The sequence below is a fragment of the Ptychodera flava genome, chromosome 5 (assembly GCF_041260155.1).
Source record: "Ptychodera flava strain L36383 chromosome 5, AS_Pfla_20210202, whole genome shotgun sequence".
NCBI classification, from domain to species: Eukaryota; Metazoa; Hemichordata; class Enteropneusta; family Ptychoderidae; genus Ptychodera; species Ptychodera flava.
The window spans coordinates 23,181,472-23,204,362 of record NC_091932.1 but is presented as its reverse complement, the minus strand read 5'-3'; the positions used below and the strand labels follow the sequence as shown (position 1 = coordinate 23,204,362).

At 36.9% G+C, this 22,891-nt stretch overlaps 1 protein-coding gene across 1 annotated transcript; it reads right to left on the bottom strand.

Annotated features, from left to right (window-relative positions):
* Positions 1-15,642: 15,642 nt before the first annotated feature.
* Positions 15,643-22,030, bottom strand: LOC139133301 (protocadherin Fat 3-like). The gene is made up of 5 exons (XM_070699831.1): positions 21,708-22,030; positions 20,583-20,750; positions 19,403-19,462; positions 18,913-18,994; positions 15,643-17,189 (listed from the first exon to the last, which is right to left on the bottom strand). The coding sequence occupies exons 1-5, from the start codon at positions 21,763-21,765 to the stop codon at positions 16,940-16,942; spliced, it is 618 nt and encodes a 205-aa protein (XP_070555932.1). The 5' UTR covers positions 21,766-22,030; the 3' UTR covers positions 15,643-16,939.
* Positions 22,031-22,891: the final 861 nt, after the last annotated feature.

The following is a 22,891-nucleotide window of genomic DNA, read 5'->3' as shown; positions in this document are numbered from 1 at the left end:
GGATTTCAGATCTAAGGAAATGACGTTTTCAAGCAATTTATAATCTGTGGCATTTTTAGGCCAACCGAATTTGAATGTCGAAATCGAAGAAGGAATTCTGAAATATCGTCATATTTCTTTCTGTGATTGCCGTTTTAGAGTTGGCATTTCCAACATCGGATTTTACATGTGACGCCGTGCATTACGCGGCCAGCTTATATTTGATGATGATATTAGAGAACGAAATGCTTATTTGCTCGAAATCCAGCACATATGCAATGTTCGCACGAAACAATTGAGAAGATATAAAGACCATAGCTTTGCAATATGCTAGGAATAAATCGAATATAGAAATTTGGTGTAGAACAGGAAGTTAATTCGTTTGTCAATTTTTCATTTGTAAAGGCTGAGCCTCCCTTTAAAGGGGCGCGAAAGCATGGTTGCGTTCACTGTGTAAGTGGACACCAAATAGGCAACACGCGGGCACACGCTCCAGAAAATGCCACTTTTTAGTTTTTTTCCGGCCGCAACAGGGCAGACAACTGCCAGGCGGTCAGTGCGAAGCTGCTGCCGATCGAACTCTGTGGTTATATTCAAATTCTAACGCGACTGGAAGACGATATTTTAGGAAATTCGAGCGTTTGTGTTGGGAAATCAATGACCGTTGGCGATTTGAATGGACCGTCAATCAAACGCTACCGTGTATAAACTCTGTTTGCAGGATTAGCAAAAGGAGCCAAAAGGTTGAGATCAGTTTGTGTAATTAATGTTATAGAAATCAAACGTCATACTGGCCAAGTGTTTGACTGGGAGGAGAACTCCACTAATGTGAGAACCTGGGATTGAAAATTGCGGCTTTAATGTTGACCTTGACCTGGCGTCACAAGTCGGACGGCCATGCCAAACATAATAAGTTTTACATTAAATGAACGTTTCAGTCAGGCATATTTAATTACAAACGAGTTACTCTGCTTTGTTTCCGAAACAGACGGCACATGATCACCTTGCTCCCCCACCCCCATCCCAATAGAGCTGTTATGGAGTTGCGTGTGCCAGAGTGGACAAAGTTTCAGGGTAACTACTTTTCAGCTAGATGCGTTCCTTATTCTGAATAAAATAATTAATTGATGGGGGTTGATAAACACGTAATTGATTTGCAGTTCATTACAGCTCGATGTCTTTTCTTCCTTTCTTTTTTCACTTTTCCCGGGATCAAGAAGTGCCTTTATGTAACTATCATTATCAACCCATATCAATTAATTATTTTATTCTAAATAAGGAACGTATCTAAATAAATATGTCCGACTGAAACGTTCATTTAATTAAAAGCTTATTATGTGTGGCATAGCTGTCCGATTTCTGACGCCAGGTCAAAGTCAGCATTAAAAATAAAAAATTGACACATGAAACTTCCTGTTCTATACGAAATTTCGATATTCAATTTATTCTAAGCAAATTGTAAATAAAGCGATGATCTTTGCATCTTTTCACTTTTTTCATGCGAACAATGCATAGGTGCTGGATTTTGAGTCAATACGTGTTTAGTTCTCCAATTTCTCATCATCATTTTTCGATGAAGAACTCAAAAGAGTTATGAACAACTTTAACTAGCCATCATAAAAATCCGACCAAGATGACTCCTGTCAAGCCTCGTTTTCAAGTATTGATTTTGCATTTTGCATTGTAAATTTTGTATTTTGAATTTTCGCATTTTGCATTGGAAGAACTCTCTCGGCCATCGTACCGACTGTTCGCGCTCACAGGAGCGCCACTTCAGAAAGCACCATGACAAATATTCCTCAATCGATTAACATTGTTCGTAAAATCCTACTGCATATGGTGGTGGGGTTTTCATAGCGCCTTCATATGTAGGATACGATGGTAGGCACAGAAAATTGTTACCATTTAAAGCGAGTTTTCAGCAATTTAAAGCAAATTTAAGATATCCTAGCCTTCTCAAACGGTACACTACAAGTTTCTCGATATTGCACAGATGTGACTATTCTAATACTGTTCACGAGGTGTTCAACCTTATCAGAAACAGCCCTCAATCAACCGCTCTCACGCCAGTTCCTGTTGACATGGACTATTTATATAGATGAGTCACTTCGTTTTCATTAACTTTGAAAGTCTCAGGAAGTTAATCGATTTGAGATCTAGCTTTTATAAACTACCTTCCCCTTGAAAACTTCACCGAAGCAAACAAGGATACATTAATTTTAATGTCCAGTGTAGTTCCAAATGATTGCTACATGCCGACTGTCTTTGCCATGTGCCAGTCTCTAGCAAGAAGTGAGAGCATTAAAAATATAGAGATTCAGATATCACATTATTCAGTGCCTGAAATACTAACACAATTATGATACATGTGCCTGTTTGGCACTGATGGCATTTTGATAACGCAAGTATTTTTTAACTTTCAGCGCCTTAAACGCAGCAAAAAAAATTTGAAATGAAAAGGCCTCTTCGTAAAAGAAAAAATATACAACTACTACTTTGTGCAGTCAACCTGTAAAACAATTAGGCAGTCCTTGTTAATTGTGCAGTATATGCTGCACGCAGTTTCGCAAGAATGACGAAGATATACCTGACCACATATCTATGTCTGCAGAGTTGTATTTGCCCGTCTTTCATTTCGCAAAATTGTATGATGATAATATTGAAACTTTCTTTTTAAAACGGGTACTTGTTACTTGTTCCCCTACCCCTTCCTTCTAAAACAGTGGTCATCTCGACACAAAGCTACACCGAGATAACCGAAACACTATAACAGAAACTGTATTTTGGTAGTACAAAGCAAATCCACGAGACATCATCGCATCATTGGGTACGGTCCAAATTTAATTGATCTTTCTGTGCTTGATATGTAGTGAATTTCAAAATAGTTTGGAAAAGAACGTGCTTGGGTGATAAGAAAAACGTTTCTAGCGGTGATAGCCTGCATTCATTACGAAAGTTCTCCTTCGATAAATTTTGCAACAATTTAACCCAATGCGACGTTCACTTTAATATTGATGTCAAGAAAACACAGAATTTGATCGCAGATACAAATCAGAAACAAAAACTTGTCTTTATATGTGTGTTTGCATATCTCGACAAATTACAAAAAATCAATAGCTATATGACGTACATACCATTACTGGAAAAGCCGTCGTCTTGTAAGCATAACAGGAGAGTCAATAGGTAAGTGATTACATAGTTATTCATATTTCCTCTTTGTGTCTAGGTAAATGCGCTTGGCTTGTTTGTGGTTTCCTTCTGTCGTGACGGACCTCGAACTAAAGTGTTATCGAGCTTTCCTAATCCAGCAGGAAAAAAAACACAAGGACTGACGATAGCCTACCTTCTGATTGCAATGTTTGTTGATTGTTTTCAAATTGACCTTTCATTGTCTTGGTAACTGCAATCGGTAAAAGAACAAGTGAAACCTAAAACATGATTTTATGGTGACCCTAGTTGTACACAGATAACATACAGAGGGCAGTCATGACTGGCAACCAATAATAAATACTTCAGTGATTTACGTAGTGCAAGTGTAGGTTTGTATTTTAGAAACTATATCCCAGTACTTTGAAACTCCAAAATGCAATGCAATATCCGAAAGAAAGGCTATTTTGATATGAAAATGAGTCTCCTTCAGTAAACAATTTCATTGATACAAAACCTGAGTAGCAAAGGGAAAACATTCATATCTAGAATTTATCAAATGTTCTATTTGAATCCCTAAAAATAGAAGCGAAACTGATTGTCGTTATTCACATTAACGATTCAATTATGCGCGGGTCAACTGTGATAGGATACTTTAAATGGCGAATAACGTAACCGCGTAAACATTAACGAGGTCGCCTGGGAAAGGAAATGTAACTTATTTCAAAATATGTCGGTGTAATAACGTTTTTTTCTAAGGATGGGATTTGGCCGAGCGGTTCTGACTGCAATGTCTTCGCTAGGTGACTGTATGCCATACATTGTGAGTTCGAATCCGATCCAAAATCTACTGTATTTTCTATCCTGCGTTGATATCCCTTCTTGTGGACAAAATTGTCCCCGAAGCAGTCTTTTGCCTTCTTAAGCGATGTATTCATTGCTCTGATAAAGTTTGTGTGCGATGTGCGATAGCGAGTATTTGAGTGCCAGTGCTTCGTGAACTCCGCTGCTTGTGTCTGGGTGCCGCACATTGTGAGTTGAAATCCGATCGAAAATCTACGGTATTTTGAAATACAATTTAGCTGGTATAAACAATCCTTACTATAAGTGCTTCGTCAAGATTGCTTTCCATGCATAAGCTACCCTTTTTCTTTATGTTCGATGTATAAAGGTCAATGTCAGCGTGTTGCCAAACATTTCAATTGATGTTGTTAACCACGTGCACAACTTAACTGTTGCCAAGAGCTCAATTATATTGGCATCTAGAGGAGCATGTTTTTTCTTGGGCATCTGTACTCTGTTTAATTAATCTGTGGTATCCTAATGTTGTTATTAGCGCCTCTTACACCAAGTTGTACCTTGCTTTTGTTTTAACAAAATGTAGCACCGACAGACATTTAGTTTATAAGATATATAGCTGTAAAACGTGTGAACAATTTAAACATAAAGTGAAAAGAGATGTTTTGATGTACAATTTGGCATATGGTAGATAAATTGCTGCGTTATACGATGTGAGTATACAAACAGTTGACGTATATATGATGGAAAGCAACTGATAAAGCACTGCATTCAGATTCAATCATCACCAGTTGAAGAAACAAATACAGAAATCACACACACACACACACACACACACACACACACACACACACACATTCACACGCACTGTAAAGTTGTGTTTTATTCTGTCATTCCAATGGAGTAATTAAAGATAGAAAGTAGAAAAGTTGCAGCTTTATTAACATATCATTTAAGGCCGGCAGTTGAACACCTCGATTGGAAAAAATAAATAATCTTTATAGAGTCACGACTGGAAGGCACATAATTGTCACGGTGTTTAGGGCGTCAAAACGGGTAATAACTGGGGCAATTAAGTCGCAACAGCTGAGCTCTCTCAGCTGCGTCCCCAAGTATATTTTAACTGTAGTGTTCCGTCTAACATCGCCTCACACGTTGATCGTTTCTCTGAAACTGAGTTCAATGACTTTCCGAATCCCTTCTGTTAGCATATGTATCTTTACAGCGTTGCACTTTTTCTCTCATGAAATGAATGAATAAGCATTGTGGCAAATGTAAAATGGTACTCTTCCTCCAGTTTTTCTATTATTATTTTTTTTCTATTTTATCTCAACTTAAACTGCCTCAATTATGCAATTAGTTTCTTCAAATGTGACATGTGACATGTCTTTGATAATAATTTCCATAAAGTTTTTTTTTTCAACGACAATGACCGTTTCATTTGTTGTTTTGTGGAAGATGTTAACTAGGAAACGCAAACGTCTTATTCCAAACGTCTTATTAAAATAAAAGAACGTAAACACCTTATACACTTTTCACAGGTTTCCAAAGAAAAAAATAATGACAAACCAATATTATTTCATTTAAAATCTAAAGCGCTAAACACATTCATCGAAACAAATAACAACAAAAGAGTAACTGCAACAGTAAAATTGTTTGCTATTTTGTGAATTGTTTTGTACAAGTAACTGTTTAGAATTATTATAGAATTTATCTAACATCAGCCAGTGCCTCAAGAATATCATTAAAGTTATCTGATACCAACCAGTGGCTAAGATAATATTGGAATTATGTTACAGTAGAGGCTGTTTCGACAATATGCGATCAGAGTTATTTGGTAGAAACCAACATGAAAATGACTTTATCTGGTGCTTGTCCACATCTTACCACTACATAAACATTTAGTGTCATTATCCAGTGTCCAAGGAAAATACGTATTGGTAAATGAAAGAAAGAAAAATTTAGACCGCTAGAAACAACACCACAAGAAGCAAAATACGATGTGTAATGTATAATACAATAATACAATAATACAATAATGTATAATACATTACACATCAAGTTTAACATATGATAATAAAGAGGTCGTGAAGACGTACTATCCCGCCATCACATTATAAAAAAGTACCTTCAACCTGATACGTACCTCCCCTTAATTAAGGCAACCATCAGTTACACATTCATGATGTTTATTATGCGAAAATTCACAGCTACTTTTCCCCTCTAACACAGGGTGCATTTCCAGTTTATAGTGCAGTTTTACGTTTACTTTTAGTGCATATAAACTTGAATCGTTTCTGTTTGAAAGTTTTAAACTGCACTTTCGTAGATTATGTTTTCAACAAATCCCGTGTCTTGGAGTAGTGATGTATCTCCTCCTCTCATGTGGTTACTTGAATCTTGACCAATGCCGTGTGCATCGTTAGAAACCGTTACTTCCACTTTCATTGCTCCGTTGTCATGGTTTCTCGGATATATTCTTGGATTCCTCCTAATCCAAAATAATAACCATTTACTCGTTAACATTATCAGTGGTGCTGTTAACAATAAAATCAAAAACAAATGATCAAATTCCAAGTATGGAAACGTCAGTGTATCCACATCACACGAGTTACATATGTATAGCCTTATTCGTCAGCAGTACGTTTGTTTCTTTGAATGCTTGCGCAACTAACTTTGCCGAAATATTTTCTCTATCGCCTTAGGTGAATATTTGAAATGAATGCATTTGGCGGAAAATACGTGTCAAATTGGCAATAAATCATTAAAAGTCTTCAGCTGATACTTACCTTTGGCAGACGATAAGAGAAACTGTCAGAAGAAGACCTGCTCCGACGCCAGTACAGCCTATGATTATGTAGGCTAAAATGCACATGTAAAAGAGAAATTGTACAGAAATTAGTAGACTTATATGTCTCTTTGTAAAACACTTTCATTTACAACATACATACATACATACATACATACATACATACATACATACATACATACATACATACATACATACATACATACATACATACATACATACATACATACATACATACATACACACATACACACACACATACATACATACATACATACATACATACATACATACATACATACATACATACATACATACATACATACACGGCATAATAAATATTATGCATGTCTTATGCATGTCTCATTCTAAAGAATGTTAATATCAATGCATTGTGATACATAGATTTGAGAGTAAGAAAAAAGTATGTTCTTTCAAAATTACCGTACCAAGCTTTATTAGGCTTACTAGGGTGAACTGAAGAGTTTTACCATTCATTGCTGCAGTGACATATTTAACTGTAGTTGTGTTGTTGTCCGTTGCACTCCCTTTCTCTGTGGTAAAGTTTGTCATCGATTCCGTCGAATTTAAAGCTGTAGGGCCAAAATAAAATGTATAAATAGTATACAAAAGACTTTAATATTACAACGTTAAAACGAGACGGATTTCACTTGGAAAATGTGTCGTAAAACGCCCTCAAAACTATGATTTTTAAATTATTTTCATAATTAGAAATAATTTTAATCACAGATCAAGTTATTCAAATTGAAGTAAATTTGGCCCTAATACACTGTGTTACTTCATCGGGGAAAATTAACTTAACCAAAACAAGATCGCGACAATTTCCTGAGCTTTTGTAGGTTTCATAATTGCATAGCACAATCAGCAGACAGAAAGGATATTGCAGAAATTAATTACGCGAATCGCCGTTTGGACGATTGCTGTCCAAGTTGGCTTGCAATCGTAAAAGACTTAGCCTGTCAGTGACTTGAAATGATCACAAAAAACTCTTTAAATCAGGACATATATTGCATATCGACTGTACGGTGGCCGAGAGACTTCTTCCAAATGCAAAATTAAAATGCAAAATGCAAAATGCAAAATTCAAAATGCAAAATTCAAAATACAAAATGCAAAATTCAAATGCGAAATTCAAAATGCAATATGCAAAATTCAATACTTGAAAACGAGGCTTGACAGGCACCATCTTAGTCGGATATTTATGATGGCTAGTTTTTCATTCCTATTTTGAGTTCTTCATTAAAGATTGCTTTCTCATTTCATAGTTTCGATCTCAAAGCATTTATTTGTAATCTGGACCGTGAAAGGTATTGATTTGGCAACCACATAATTAATCCGTGACATTTTTAGGCCAACCATATTTCGATGTGGAAATCACAGAAGGACATGATAAATTATGTCTTAATTGAATTATGTTACGGATTTCAGATCTAAGGAAATGACGTTTTCAAGCAATTTATAATCCATGGCATTTTTAGGCCAACCATATTTCTATGTGGAAATCACCGAAAGACATGATAAATTATATCTAAATTGCATTTTGTTACAGATTTAAGACCTAAGGAAGTGACGTTTTCAAGCAATTTTAACATAAATCTCTGCGAATTCGAAAATTAAAATGTGCGACGTGCTAGATACATTTGGCCGCCAGGCATTTTTCTAGTTTGGTGAGAGAAAAAATTTGTGTGGAATTGGCTTTAAATTGATGTTTACGAGTGTTGACTATAAATATTGCGTATGAAGTAGCTGCTCTTGTGCGACGTGTTCTGTCTTATGCGCGCAACAAAATCGAATATTGCAATTTGATATACAGCGCCTTATTTCGGATACGTGATTTTCCGAACCGACCATCATGTTTACATTTCTAGTGATGATCTCGTCTCACTCAGACTGATACATTTTAAACAAAACATCCACCAGCGTCTATACTGTCGACGGTTTCGTTAACAGCTTGCCCAAAAAGTTCGCTTCTTCCTCCCATTGTGATATTTTCTGATAAAACGGTGGTGTCTATGCTGAACGCTATTTAGTCGGCCTGAGGCTGATCTGAAAGTCTGGAACAAGGACAGCTATGGATCTAGAACAGTTGTCAGTCGATGATAGTTGCATAAAGGTACTTCTTGATCCCGAGAAAAGTAAAAAAAAAGAAGTAAGAAAAGACATCGAGCTGTAGAGAACTGCAAATCTATTATGTATTTGTCAACCCCAAATCAATTAATTATTTTATTCTGAATAAGGAACGTATCTAAATAAATATGCCCGACTGAAACGTTCATTTAATTTAACGCTTATTATGTTTGGTTGTCCGACTTGTGACGCCAGATCAAAGTCAGCATTAAATATGAAAAATTGACAAATTGAACTTCCTGTTCTACACGAAATTTCGATATTCGATTTATTCTAAGCATATTGAAATAAAGCGATGATCTTTGCATCTTTTCACTTCTTTCATGCAAACATTGCTTAGGTGCTGGATTTTGAGCCAGTACGTGTTTAGTTCTTCAATTTCTCATCATCATTCTTCGATGAAGAACTCAAAAGAGTTATGATCAACGTCAACTAGGCATCTAAAATATCCGACCATGATGGCGCCTGTCAAGCCTCGTTTTCAAGGATTGGTTTTTGCATTTTGCATTTTGAATTTTGTATTTGAATTTTCGCATTTTGCATTGGAAGATCTCTCTCAGCCATCGTACTGACTGTCCGCGCTCACAGGAGCGCCACTTCAGAAAGCACCATGACAAATATTCCTCAATCGATTAACACTGTTCGTAAAATCCTACTGCATATGATGTTTTCATAGCGCCTTCATGTGTAGGACACGATGATAGTCATAGAAAATTTTTACAACTTAAAGCAAGTTTTCAGCAATTTCAAGCAAATTTAAGATATCCTAGCCTTCTCAAACGGTACACTACAAGTTTCTCGATATTGCACAGATGTGAGTATTCTAATACTGTTCACGAGGTGTTCAACCTTATCAGAAACAGCCCTCAATCAACCGCCCTCACGCCAGTTCCTGTTGACATGGACTATTTATATAGATGAGTCACTTCGTTTTCATTAACTTTGAAAGTCTCAGGAAGTTAATCGATTTGAGATCTAGCTTTTATAAACTACCTTCCCCTTGAAAACTTCACCAAAGCAAATAATGATACATTAATTTAATGTCCGGTGTAGTTTCAAAAGATTGCTACATGCCGACTGTCTTTGCCATGTGCCAGTCTCTAGCAAGAAGTGAGAGTATTAAAGTGATATAGATTCAGATATCACATTATTCAGTGCCTGATACACCAACACAAGTATGATACATGTGCCTGTTAGGCACTGATGGCAACTTCATAACGCCAGTATTTTTCAACCTTCAGCGCCTTAAACGCAGCAAAAAAAATCTGAAATCAAAAGGCCTCACCGTAACGGAAAAATATACAACTACTACTTTGTTCAGTCAACCTGGAAAACAATTAGGCTGTCCTTGTCAATTGTGCAGTATATGCTGCACGCAGTTTCGAAAGAATAACGAAGATATACCTGACCACACATCTATGTCTGCAGAGTTGTATTTGCCCGTCTTTCATTTCGCAAAATTGTATGATGATAATATTGAAACTTTCTTTTGAAAACGGGTACTTGTTACTTGTTCCCCTACCCCTTCCTTCTAAAACAGTGGTCATCTCGACACAAAGCTACACCGAGATAACCGAAACACTATAACAGAAACTGTATTTTGGTAGTACAAAGCAAATCCACGAGACATCATCGCATCATTGGGTACGGTCCAAATTTAATTGATCTTTCTGTGCTTGATATGTAGTGAATTTCAAAATAGTTTGGAAAAGAACGTGCTTGGGTGATAAGAAAAACGTTTCTAGCGGTGATAGCCTGCATTCATTACGAAAGTTCTCCTTCGATAAATTTTGCAACAATTTAACCCAATACGACGTTCACTTTAATATTGATGTCAAGAAGACACAGAATTTGATCGCCGATACAAATCAGGAAAAAAAACTTGTCTTTATATGTCTGTTTGCATATCTCGACAAATTACAAAAAAGCAATAGCTATATGACGTACATACCATTACTGGAAAGGCCGTTGTCTTGTAAGCATAACAGGAGAGTCAATAGGTAAGTGATTACATAGTTATTCATATTTCCTTTTGTGTCTAGGTTAAATGCGCTTGGCTTGTTTGTGGTTTCCTTCTGTCGTGACGGACCTCGAACTAAAGTGTTATCGAGCTTTCCTAATCCAGCAGGAAAAAACACAAGGACTGACGATAGCCAACCTTCTGATTGCAATGTTTGTTGATTGTTTTCAAATTGACCTTTCATTGTCTTGGTAACTGCAATCGGTAAAAGAACAAGTGAAACCTAAAACATGATTTTATGGTGACCCTAGTTGTACACAGATAACATACAGAGGGCAGTCATGACTGGCAACCAATAATAAATACTTCAGTGATTTACGTAGTGCAAGTATAGGTTTGGTATTTTAAAAACTATATCCCAGTACTTTGAAACTCCAAAATGCAATGCAATATCCGAAAGAAAGGCTATTTTGATATGGAAATGAGTCTCCTTCAGTAAACAATTTCATTGATACAAAACCTGAGTAGCAAAGTGAAAAATATTCATATCTAGAACTTATCAAATGTTCTATTTGAATCCCTAAAAATAGAAGCGAAACTGATTGTCGTTATTCACATTAACGATTCAATTATGCGCGGGTCAACTGTGATAGGATACTTTAAATGGCGAATAACGTAACCGCGTAAACATTAACGAGGTCGCCTGGGAAAGGAAATGTAACTTATTTCAAAACATGTCGGTGTAATAACGTTCTTTTTCTAAAGATGGGATTTGGCCGAGCGGTTCTGACTGCAATGTCTTCGCTAGGTGACTGTATGCCATACATTGTGAGTTCGAATCCGATCCAAAATCTACTGTATTTTCTATCCTGCGTTGATATCCCTTCTTGTGGACAAAATTGTCCCCGAAGCAGTCTTTTGCCTTGTTAAGCGATGTATTCATTGCTCTGATAAAGTTTGTGTGCGATGTGCGATAGTGAGTATTGGAGTGCCAGTGCTTTGTGAACTCCACTGCTTGTGTCTGGGTGCCGCACATTGTGAGTTGAAATCCGATCGAAAATCTACGGTATTTTGAAATAAAAATTAGCTGGTATAAACAATCCTTACTATAAGTGCTTCGTCAAGATTGCTTTCCATGCATAAGCTACCTTTTTCTTTATGTTCGATGTATAAAGGTCAATGTCAGCGTGTTGCCAAAACATTCAATTGATGCTGTTAACCACGTGCACAACTTAACTGTTGCCAAGAGCTCAATTATATTGGCATCTAGAGGAGTATGTTTTTTCTTGGGCATCTATACTCTGGTGCACACGGTTGGTAGCAGAAACATACCACAACAGGTATAAGAAATATTCTAAGACGTTGTAGATCACAAGCAGATACCACAAAATTGCTTCTATAAATAAAGCGTATGCCTGCATGAATTCTTTTTCAGATGATATGCAATATGGAAGCTTTCTAACTAAACGTGAGGCGCTCAAGGCCACTGGGATTATTGCCAAGTGAGAGAAATTCGATGTATGCATTACTGACGATTCAGACTTTTAAAATCAAAGTGGCCTGTGCTTTACTTCTTCGTTATATAATATAATGATCTGTATAATAGTGCAATAAGTGGTATTATATCATACCAGCATATTGATGGCCAAAATACTGCGATCTGATTGGTCGAGACGCTAAAACAACTGTGGTATATTCGCGATATACAATGGCTGGCAAACGCCATACTAAGATATTATTTTTACACGCTATCTTCACTAAAGAAGACTTTCAGGACTAGCATTACTCGCGAAAACGCTTCTTTTGCATTTTCGTGAACACAAACACAATTATTAATTAGCTTCACTGCAGGAAGTTACAATTTTCAATGAACTTATTATTATTTGAAGTTAAGGTGACACATTAGCGAAAATAAGTCCCTTTGGCTTTCAGTGAACCGTCACAGATCAGAGACATGAACTTATTTCACTCTCTCGGCGTTTATCAGTTATCATTTGTGAACACCTGGGTGGGTGTTTTACCTGTCTGGCAGCGATGTGCAGCGGGAAAATGAGAGATGAGCTAATGGTCGGGGTGCGCTGTATTTGCAAAAGGTTTACCAACACATCTGTTTCCCTGAACTAGTGGATTGGTTCTCCCGGAAACTTTTGTGCCTCTAATTGTATATTTTCATGAAAATTGCAAAATATTAATTCAGATACTGTCGTGAATTTAGTTTTTTGTTTTGCCCCTGACAGTTGCATAACTTTGCAAATTTTGAATATAATTTTCAGAAGGTAAGCAAATATTGTTTTAGATTCAATGATTTCTTTCACGTTCTCGGAAAATTGTGCAACTCAGTAAGTTTCACAATAAGAAAAGGCAAACAATCAACAGTTATCAGTGCAACTATTAACTCGTTTTCGAATCGGTATACACGTCCAATAGGGTAAAATATGATTTATATGGGCGTTGGGTCAGATTCCGTGCACAGATACGCTTTTTATTGGTTTTATCGTCACTCGAGTTGAAGTGAAAGTTAAAAAAGGTAATAAAGATATGACTCCGAACAGTTTTTGCTATGCCTCGTGTTGACCTTTTAGCGTTGCACTCACAGTTACACATTATAAATAAATGAAAGTTCAGCTGCATCATCATCAATGATGAGCCTAACATAAACAGAAAGTTGAAAGTTCATTTCCCTTCATTTTGTTTTATTCGCATCAGCAAACAAAGTTGTTTTGACCAAAATATATCCAAACTATTAAATCTTTTAAATGGATATGTTTGCATCAGTTTCATGGGGATAAGGACGTCTTTTGAATACGGCAGTCTTTAATTTTGTAATGTACACGGGAGCTTTAATAAACTTTTTGAGACTGTAAAATTACAATTATTACTTTACGCAAACAAGAGAATCACAGTGTTCATCAGGAACATATGCGAAAGAGTAAAGCTGTCTTCTCAAGAGGTGGACCATGTTACACTCTTAAGCTTTATAAGTCTAGAAGATTTAAAAAAAAAAGAAAACATTGAAGAGGTAGCCTCTGAAAAATATAAAAGTAAAATATAAGGCTGGTAAGAAATGAAAAGAACCAGTTACTTTCAGCCATGTCTTTTCATTTTCCCCGAGCTCTTCGTGAGCTCCAATTTTATAGCACATTTTATCTTAGGGGAGCCCAATCATAATAACACCCTTCATTCATTTAGCACCCTCCTGGCGCAATGACATCTTTCATTTCAGGACACCCGTTGGTCACCATATTTTGCATTACCTCTGATTGCGTCACGTTTCATTTCATTAATGAATTGTTATGATTTATTTTTAACATACTGCCTTGCTTTTCATGTAGTCAATTTTTCAATTCGAAACATTTAGTAGCGTTAGTTGTTTGTTGTGTTTCTGCTACAATACCTCTTCCTATCTCCCGGAAACATCTGCAGTACTCAATTCATCTACTAGTCCACATAGCCTGCATCGGATGTCCGATTTTCAGTTTTGCTATTTACAATTACGTGCAAGGCTTATCATAACATGTCAATAAAAGTATTTTTTTAAATGAACGGGTTGTCGCACTCACTATGGCATCCCCAATAATCAATTTCAAAATAAAATTCCAACAACTTTATGCACAACAATGCCAATGCAATATACTGCGGTACTAAAGGTCGAAATTATCAGCCGTCATTTAGATTATCTTAATGTTTTAATATGCCTATTCAATGATTTAATTTTATTGTCTTCCAAGGCATGTTAGAGGACACATCTGTAAATGTCAAAATAGGACTGGTGCATTCGAAGATGAATAGCAATATCGCGAATTTGAACCCGTGTATCACAAGAGGCGCGCCCTTATATGATCGAAAATTTCTATTCACATTCCAAATAACAGCATTATACCTTCCCTTGCAGTCGCGACAGACAGGAGCAAAAAAAAACACATATTTTTTAAGACCACATGTTTAACCGATCACTGGAAAATCCCTACACTGTAGGAAAACACCAGTTACAGAAAAAGCCCTGAAGGGTCAGCTAGAAGCAGAAAAATCCCTTGGTCGGGATTCGCTAAACTATAAAACGCAGTACGCCCTCCAGCTAAAGTCTCCATATGGTTAGCGGCAATAACAGTGTCACTAACAGTGTCCACCTGGTCCGCATCAGGACCAGCCTCAAAATCATTCCCGTAAGGGTCAGCATGCCTCTCAGCTTTACATAAATCGGTCCCATTCCGGCGCCTGCTTTGATATTCCCTCTTTCAGAAAGTCCCTATTGTCACAAATGGCCCAGACAAAAAGAACAAGGGTACATGCGGTTTTCGGCTACACGCATACCAACCCCCAGGCTTTGACCTTTCACCGGCCAAACCTGACAGTACAATCAACACTGACTTCGCCCATTGGACAGTGCCACCAATAAATACAACAGTATATGTGCCTTATGCTCATCCTGTATTTCCGCTTTGATGGAGCCTCTGAGGTTGCGTATTTTGTGCCGTACATACAACAGCTACATCTATCAGGTGTTGAATATGGTGTTCTTCGTTATATTCTGCATTGGTATCATTTTCCTTCGCCGGAATATATGGTGAAATGCTGTCCGTCACCATACTATGTAATGGAAATACCGTTCTACAGCCTACTCTGTGTTAAAAATACTGTCCTTCACTCACTCTATTGCGTATGAACGTGATGGCCTTCAATTCAAATTTCCTGATAACAATAACAATAACAATCACCCTATTTTAGAGAGATTGCACTGTCCTTCATTCAATTCACACTGACAATGCTTTTCTCATAATTTCTGTGTTCAGCAATACCTCAGTTACGTTTCATCACAGTCCTGCATAGTTCTTTATTTTAGTCCAATACAAAACAGGTCTAGTTCAGAGAGGATGAGCTCCCTCAACTGACTCAGTAGAGGCTAACCAAGACTCTAGTCCATTTCAAATCATTGCTCTTCAATACACTTGTGTCTTTGTATTGGTTTCAGTAAGAACTTTGGTTGCTTTGCAATACTATACTGCCAAAGGTTGAGTTGTTAAATGTTTTTCAAAACTTCACTTCAGTTTTATAATAACTATGAAATAAAAATAAAATCATAAATGCAGTGATTGACATTATGGATATTATAAATTCTCATAAAATCGTAAACTAAACAAGTACATTCCAAAACAACAAGAATTGATAGGGACCCCTTCTCATTTCGTATTTAACGTAAAAACCATGTGTTTTGTTGAGTGCTTGACCTTGTACGAAAACACATACGTTTCGAGAGTCAGTTGACTGTTATGTCGACATTAGTTGTATGGCTACCAAATTGTTATACATGAAACGTGTCTTAGAGAACGTTCATCTTCGTTTTAATATTAGTTGCCTGTCACGTTTTAGCTCTATAATTCTTTCTAGCAATAAATTCTCCAATAACATTATTTTGAAAACTTTTGTCACTTGATAAAAAAATATTCCTTGTTTTCATTGTTTATTTTCCGTCGAAACAAATCTTAGTTGAAATAAATTCAATTTCGTTCCGAAAATCAAAGTACATTTTCTAAAACTTATAAAAATTATTTTCTGGGATGCAAAGTCTCTGTTTATCTTTCTTCTCACAAAATTATCATTACTCAAATCTCCATATCTAATTTTCTGTTACATGACTTCTGTAATATATCTTCTTCACAACTCAATATTGGCCTACACAAAATATTTAAAACAATAATGTTCTCCTCTTTTAAAAAGAATGTTCACACAATAATTCATAAGTACTACCAGCGACGCGATACTGTCATCATGCTAATAAACGTTACCTGTTATCGCTAATTTACATCAGATAAGCCTAGCGAATTCAGTCGTAAGGTCATACCACTCATATGCCCTTGCATTTATCACAGGCTATACTATTTTCACAAAAAACTACTTATTATAAAAAAATATTATTCATTAATCCTTAAGAATTACTGTCCATCGTGAGTTAACCAGGGCACCATTTGACAAAAAGTTCCCTTTTCCATTGTTAACAGACGAATTTCAGATGAACAACAAGCCAATTCAATCCATTAAAATCCATTAATTAAATTATTTTTGCTTATCGACTTTAATATCCATTGATTGTGACGTCATTATTACTGCATATTCGTGTAAGGTGAAGGGTCAGCGTTGTTGTCTTTGATCTCGTCATAAGTTGCACGTCCAAAGTCACGGTCACGATTGCCCATAAAGCGCGAGGGGTCAACTTGGTTGGATGTCATTTCCACGTAATCTGCAGGTACACCGAAGTTGCTATTCACACTGTTGGCAGCTTTGTATTGGTTTTCTGGAGACTGCGCAGACCGAATGCTTTCGTTGAATTTGCCAGGGATACTTTCATTTTTTCTGTAACAGGAAAGATAAACTTGTTCCATTTAATATTTAACCTCTGGCAAAACTAAAGCTGCATTCACAAATAATTGGTGGGGCAAGCTTGGGGTCGGGGAATCAAGGCGGGGATTTAAAAGCTCTAGGGTAGTAAAGGGGATTTGAACGGTTTGCACCAGGTATAGCGGAAGGATCTGAAAAACATTATAGTTCCCATTTCGACATTTTTAGAATCCACAGTTTAATGGGTAATTAAATAAAAAAATAATGAATAACGTGGATATGTCATCCAACGCTTCGAATGTAAATAATGACAAATACAGGAATCATGTTTTGGCGTTTCATGACAAGTTTTGAAAAATATCACATAGTTTGAATGTAATTGAATATTTATTGGAGAGAACACAAAGAGACCTTGTAACAAGGGTAAGAACTGCAATTGTTGATAATTGTAAATATCTCTATTCAGTATATCAACTACAGTTTTGGGTATCTCCCGGCATGCTGAAAACACAACTTATCATCAAAGCATGTGTATGTATATAAAATTAATGATGATTGAGTTATAGTCCAGATTGAAATTTGTTTGTCAGCGATAAAAAAGCACATCACTCATTAACGGGTTTTATTGGCAAGCTGAATACTGAGTATTTCAATACGACACTATCAATACTATGAATTGCATTGCACAATAATTGTACTTGAACTTGCCATTTGAACTCATCTCTGAAAATAGACATCAGGAAATGTTAAACTGGTAAAAATTGTATCACTGAAGATCAGTAGAATTGTTCGAGAGCGGACACATGCCCCTTTCGAGCTCCCCCCCTGCTGGTGACCTTCGGTCGCTGCAACACCAGACAGTTGTCATGTCTGTTTTGCCTCCTTTTAGCTTCTTTGTAAAGAAGATTAATATACGCCTTGTCATAGGGTGTAAACAAGAGATTGGAGTTGATGCAAAGAGCAGAAACAACGACAAAAAGATAATCAAACTTTTAGTTAAATGTTGCTGGGTTAATAATTTTTTGGGCATAGTTGGGAGGATTCGATTTGAACGTGCATAGATGGGTGGAATTTGAAATGTTTTGAGGGTAGTGAGGAGGACCTAAAACAAATGAACATTTCATTCACCATCCCCTTATCGCTTCCCCATACACACACTAGCATTATTTGTGAATGAAGTCTAAAACATTTTCTTTTGAAAAGACACTTTTTATTCATTATACTACCAGCGCGCATAATTGCAGCGTGAATTAAATTCACCATTTTGCAGCGTGAATTAAATTCACCATTCTGAATGCACTTCGTTTTCTGGTACTTTATCTCGGTATTACTAATGTTCTCCTTCATCATATAGCTCTCGGTCGACGATGTATATCATGTTTGTGTTGTTTACCACTGGCAATGACTTTATTGATTCTACGATCCATTGTTTGATTTTGGTGGCATAGTTGGAACCATAATGTATATTAAAGGAAGTACAAGTATGTTTATCAAAGTATTCCAACATAGTAATGAATATATGACTGCGAAGTCTTTTACATGGAATGTTAACACTCAGGGTAAAATCTTTGCTTTTCCACCAGACAGCTACAAAGAGTCTAGATATTAAGACCATCGTTACCACTGACAAGAGATAGACACACTCAGCAACCAACATATAAGAGACTGAAATAGCGAGAATAAAACAAAGCCAAACACTGAGAGAGCTGAAATAGCTACGCGAAGCCACATGACTTACCTTTTGCAAAGTACAATCACCAAAACAACGAGTACAATATCACCAATCAGGAAAAACGATCCAGCGATCACGACCACGATTCCTTAAATTAGAAAAATATAATAAAGTAAATTAATTGCAAACCATACATTTAAATGATGTGAATAAGTTAAGACGTTGTGCACTTTAGTGCACAGGTCATAGCGATTTGATTTCCCTGTTAACTAATTATAAGAAAATATATATTTAGGTTAATTGTTGGATAAAATTTAGTGTACGCCTTTCCATGGATTCTCTTGTTCATTTCTTCGGGGCATATGTTTTCAATAACTTCATAAAGTTAATTTATAATACAAGCGTTTTGTAAAGAGTGTACATGTACTGCACGTACAAAAATTGTGCACTTAAACTTAACTTATCATGAATGAAGATTTTGTCCTTGATATTCCCTGATATCCTTGAGAATATTTTCTCAAATTAAATAATAAACAAAAACATCAAAGCTTAGTACCTATTGCCGAATCCACACAAATTCTGTTTTTTTCCGCTTCCGCATCTGAGCCTTCCGTATCTGTTGATTGTAAATAAAACTATTATTCCTATTGCAAAGACAATATGTGGTATTTCAATTCGTAACCACATCACAGAAGTAGAAAAGTAACAGAGTGGGTATAATCAATGCGGTAGCATACATTTATGAGAACATTTACTTTGTACAAACTGTGTGTGTATATAGATAGGCATGCATGTAGGTACTACATGTAGGTAGGCAAAGGTACACTGTAGGTAGGTAGGTAGGTATGTAGGTAGGTAGGTAGGTAGGTAGGTAAGTAGGTAGGTAGGTAGGTAGGTAGGTAGGTAGTAGGTAGGTAGGTAGGTAGGTAGGTAGGTAAGTAGGTAGGTCAGTTGGTGTGTAGGTAGGTAGGTAGGTAGGTAGGTAGGTTAGTTGGTTTGTAGGTAAGTAGGTAGGTTAGTTGGTGTGTAGGTAGGTAGGTAGGTAGGTAGGTTAGTTGGTTTGTAGGTAGGTAGGTAGGTAGGTAGGTAGGTAGGTAGGTAGGTAGGTAAGTAGGTAGGTCAGTTGGTGTGTAGGTAGGTAGGTAGGTAGGTAGGTAGGTAGGTAGGTAGGTAGGTAGGTAGGCAGGTACATGTACCGTAGATAGGTAGGTAGGTAGCTAGGTAGGTAGCTAGGTAGCTAGGTAGCTAGGTAGGTAGGTAGCTAGGTAGCTAGGTAGCTAGGTAGCTAGGTTGGTAGAGCATGTGCCAGTAAAGGATTATACCCGATGTTTTTTTGTGTGTCTCGAGGTGTCCTCCACCGTATAAATAGAATATGTTCTCCGGACGTTTAGTTTTCTATGCAAATGTGAAAAGCGATACAGATACCAAGCTTCGTAAAGTATAAACAAATAATATCCAGAGCTTGTATTCTAAACATTGCTGCAATCATTAGTCTATCTGATGCTCCATACTTTAAATACTTGTGGTGTGACCATACGCTGGGCTTGGGACATTTACTCATAGATATTCATACCGCCGTGAATAAAACGAACCCATACTAGACTCGGTATGTCTTATATTTCTTAACAATGTTGCATAGTGACATGTCTGTGAAATTTCACTACAGACATTTTATTTTGTATCAGGCCAAACAAAATCTGCCGGCCAAATTTAGCATGAAATCTTCATATACTTGCCAGATATCTCACAATCTTCCCCTGTGTACCCCGATGCACATGCGCAAACGGGCGAATCTTCAGCGTCAACATCGTCCATGCAGGTACCGCCGTTCAGACACTCTTTACCAAGACACTTATCAAAGCCATCGCCAGAAGCACTCCATGTGTCCCCAAACGAAGTGACGCCTATCAACAAGGCAAAATCACATTTCATCAAAATAAATGACGATACGTCGTGTTCAGCCAAACTCTTTCTGTGGCCAGAGCGCACAAAGATCATGCCGCCATTTAGCTTCCAGTCTGCTAGTTTATTGTGTTTATATACTCTGAACTTTAAAGATATTTTTAATTCAGTTAGACGAAGCAAGCACATTTTCGTTGTCCCTTCAAAACCATTAGCCCTGCAAATATTATACAATGCAGTAACGTACAAGTATTATTCCCCAACTTTTTCTTCGTTCGGCGAAGCAAAGTACGATTGTCGCAATGACCGTGTCTTGAGTACACTTTAAGCTGAAGAGAAGAATACGTTAGGGATTAATATACTTATCACATGGCATTGTAAATTGGTTATTTTTCGCAAAAAGGATGTAGTTTCCATTAATCAAAGCTGAACTGCTTTTAGAATAATGTCAATACGCCATGGTCAAGTTATCAATCACCCTATTCGTTGGTTGCGTAAGCAAGGTGAACGGGGAATATATATGTACATGTACGGGGTAAATATCGGACAATCGCTCGGCCTACCTCGGCAAAAATACGTTTTTTTTAAGAACAAAAATCTACTGAATAGATTCTAATCGGCGAAAATACTGTTGACTGGTCAAAATGGCCGCGCTCAAAACTTATCGCAGGGATTACGGAATCCATTTTAACGCCATCCAAAGGTTTCGAGTCAGTTGTTTCCGCAAATTATTCAAGCATTACTTTCACATTCGTATTTTAATTTGGAGGGTTATTTCCGTCTTAGTCTATGAGTAATAATAATACGACTTGTGGGGCTATAGTGCAATCCGATTATTGCAGTACTGTAGCCCTGTCCGTGTATTTCACAAGTACCTGTATTTTACAAAAATGATAAAAACAAGATTAACTGTTCATGGACGCTTTTAACAGCAGAAAGCTACGGTGGCAAATACATACCTGTAATGGTTTGATCTGAAAACCATAACAACGCCATGAAGATTAATTTATACGTCATGTTCTCTTTAACGTTTGCGAAGGTCTTGTCCACCTTATGAATTTCGGCACCAACAGAACGTCACTTCATCAGGTATTTCCCCACCAGCCGGAGTTAACAAAACCACAGTTAACAGTTAATTGCCACAAGATGATGGAAAATATAGCTTACAGTCTTTGAGATAGTTGACGATCATGGACACGCAGTCACATTCCCCACAACACTATGATTGTTTTCTTTGTCACGGTCTTGTCGTCACTAGTTTCGGTCGAAAGCGGAACAAGTAGTGAATTTAATCTTTGGTCATTTCACATAAATTCAAATTACCCGTGTGCTGAGTGACGAAGTTGGAGCGTTGTATTCGTTGATTATGCCTACAATTGAGGCGCGCAAGCGCAGAGTCCTGCGTATTTGTGGTTCAAAGCTTGGATATCTGTTCTGTTAAAGTTTTCTGTTGAACAAAGAAATATGATTGCAGTGAACTACTGATTCATCCTAAGCGGTTCATTATTTGCCTTTATTCACTCATTTGATCGTTGGTTCGTTGGTTCATTCAACGATTCATTTAATCCTTGGTTGATAATAAACGATAGCTTTGTTGACCGTTCTCTATATCTCTGTCTTACCATCAATTCACAAAATCATTCATTTATTCATGTTTTCTGTTCGATCAACAGTTTTTTATTCAAATTATGCATTCATTTGTCATTTGTTAATTTAATTACCAAACAAAAACAATCATTTATGTCTCCATGAAACAAGAACGCAACATTCACTTCTAAATAACTGTTTGATTGTAAGGGCTAAATATTCAAAACGTTTTTTGTATTCTAAGTAGTTTTGTTCAGTAACAGGTTTCGTGGTCTACTCCTAAAACCACCGGATGACCATTGTCCTGTGAAGAGGGAAATAGAATGAATGGTTGAGTATTCTGAAATGACCCGTAATCTGATGTCATTCACTCCACATGTAGCTACGTTGATATCGATGATTTAAATTCAATTGTCAACAGTTTTTATGCTTGTCACATGTTCAAGCCACGAGTATTGTCTCTGACATTGTCTGGCCGTTCTACGTCACTACAGCTCGCGTCTACGTCATGGATTATGATGCGTCTGAACTGTTCCGTGTCCTGAGTCCCCAATCG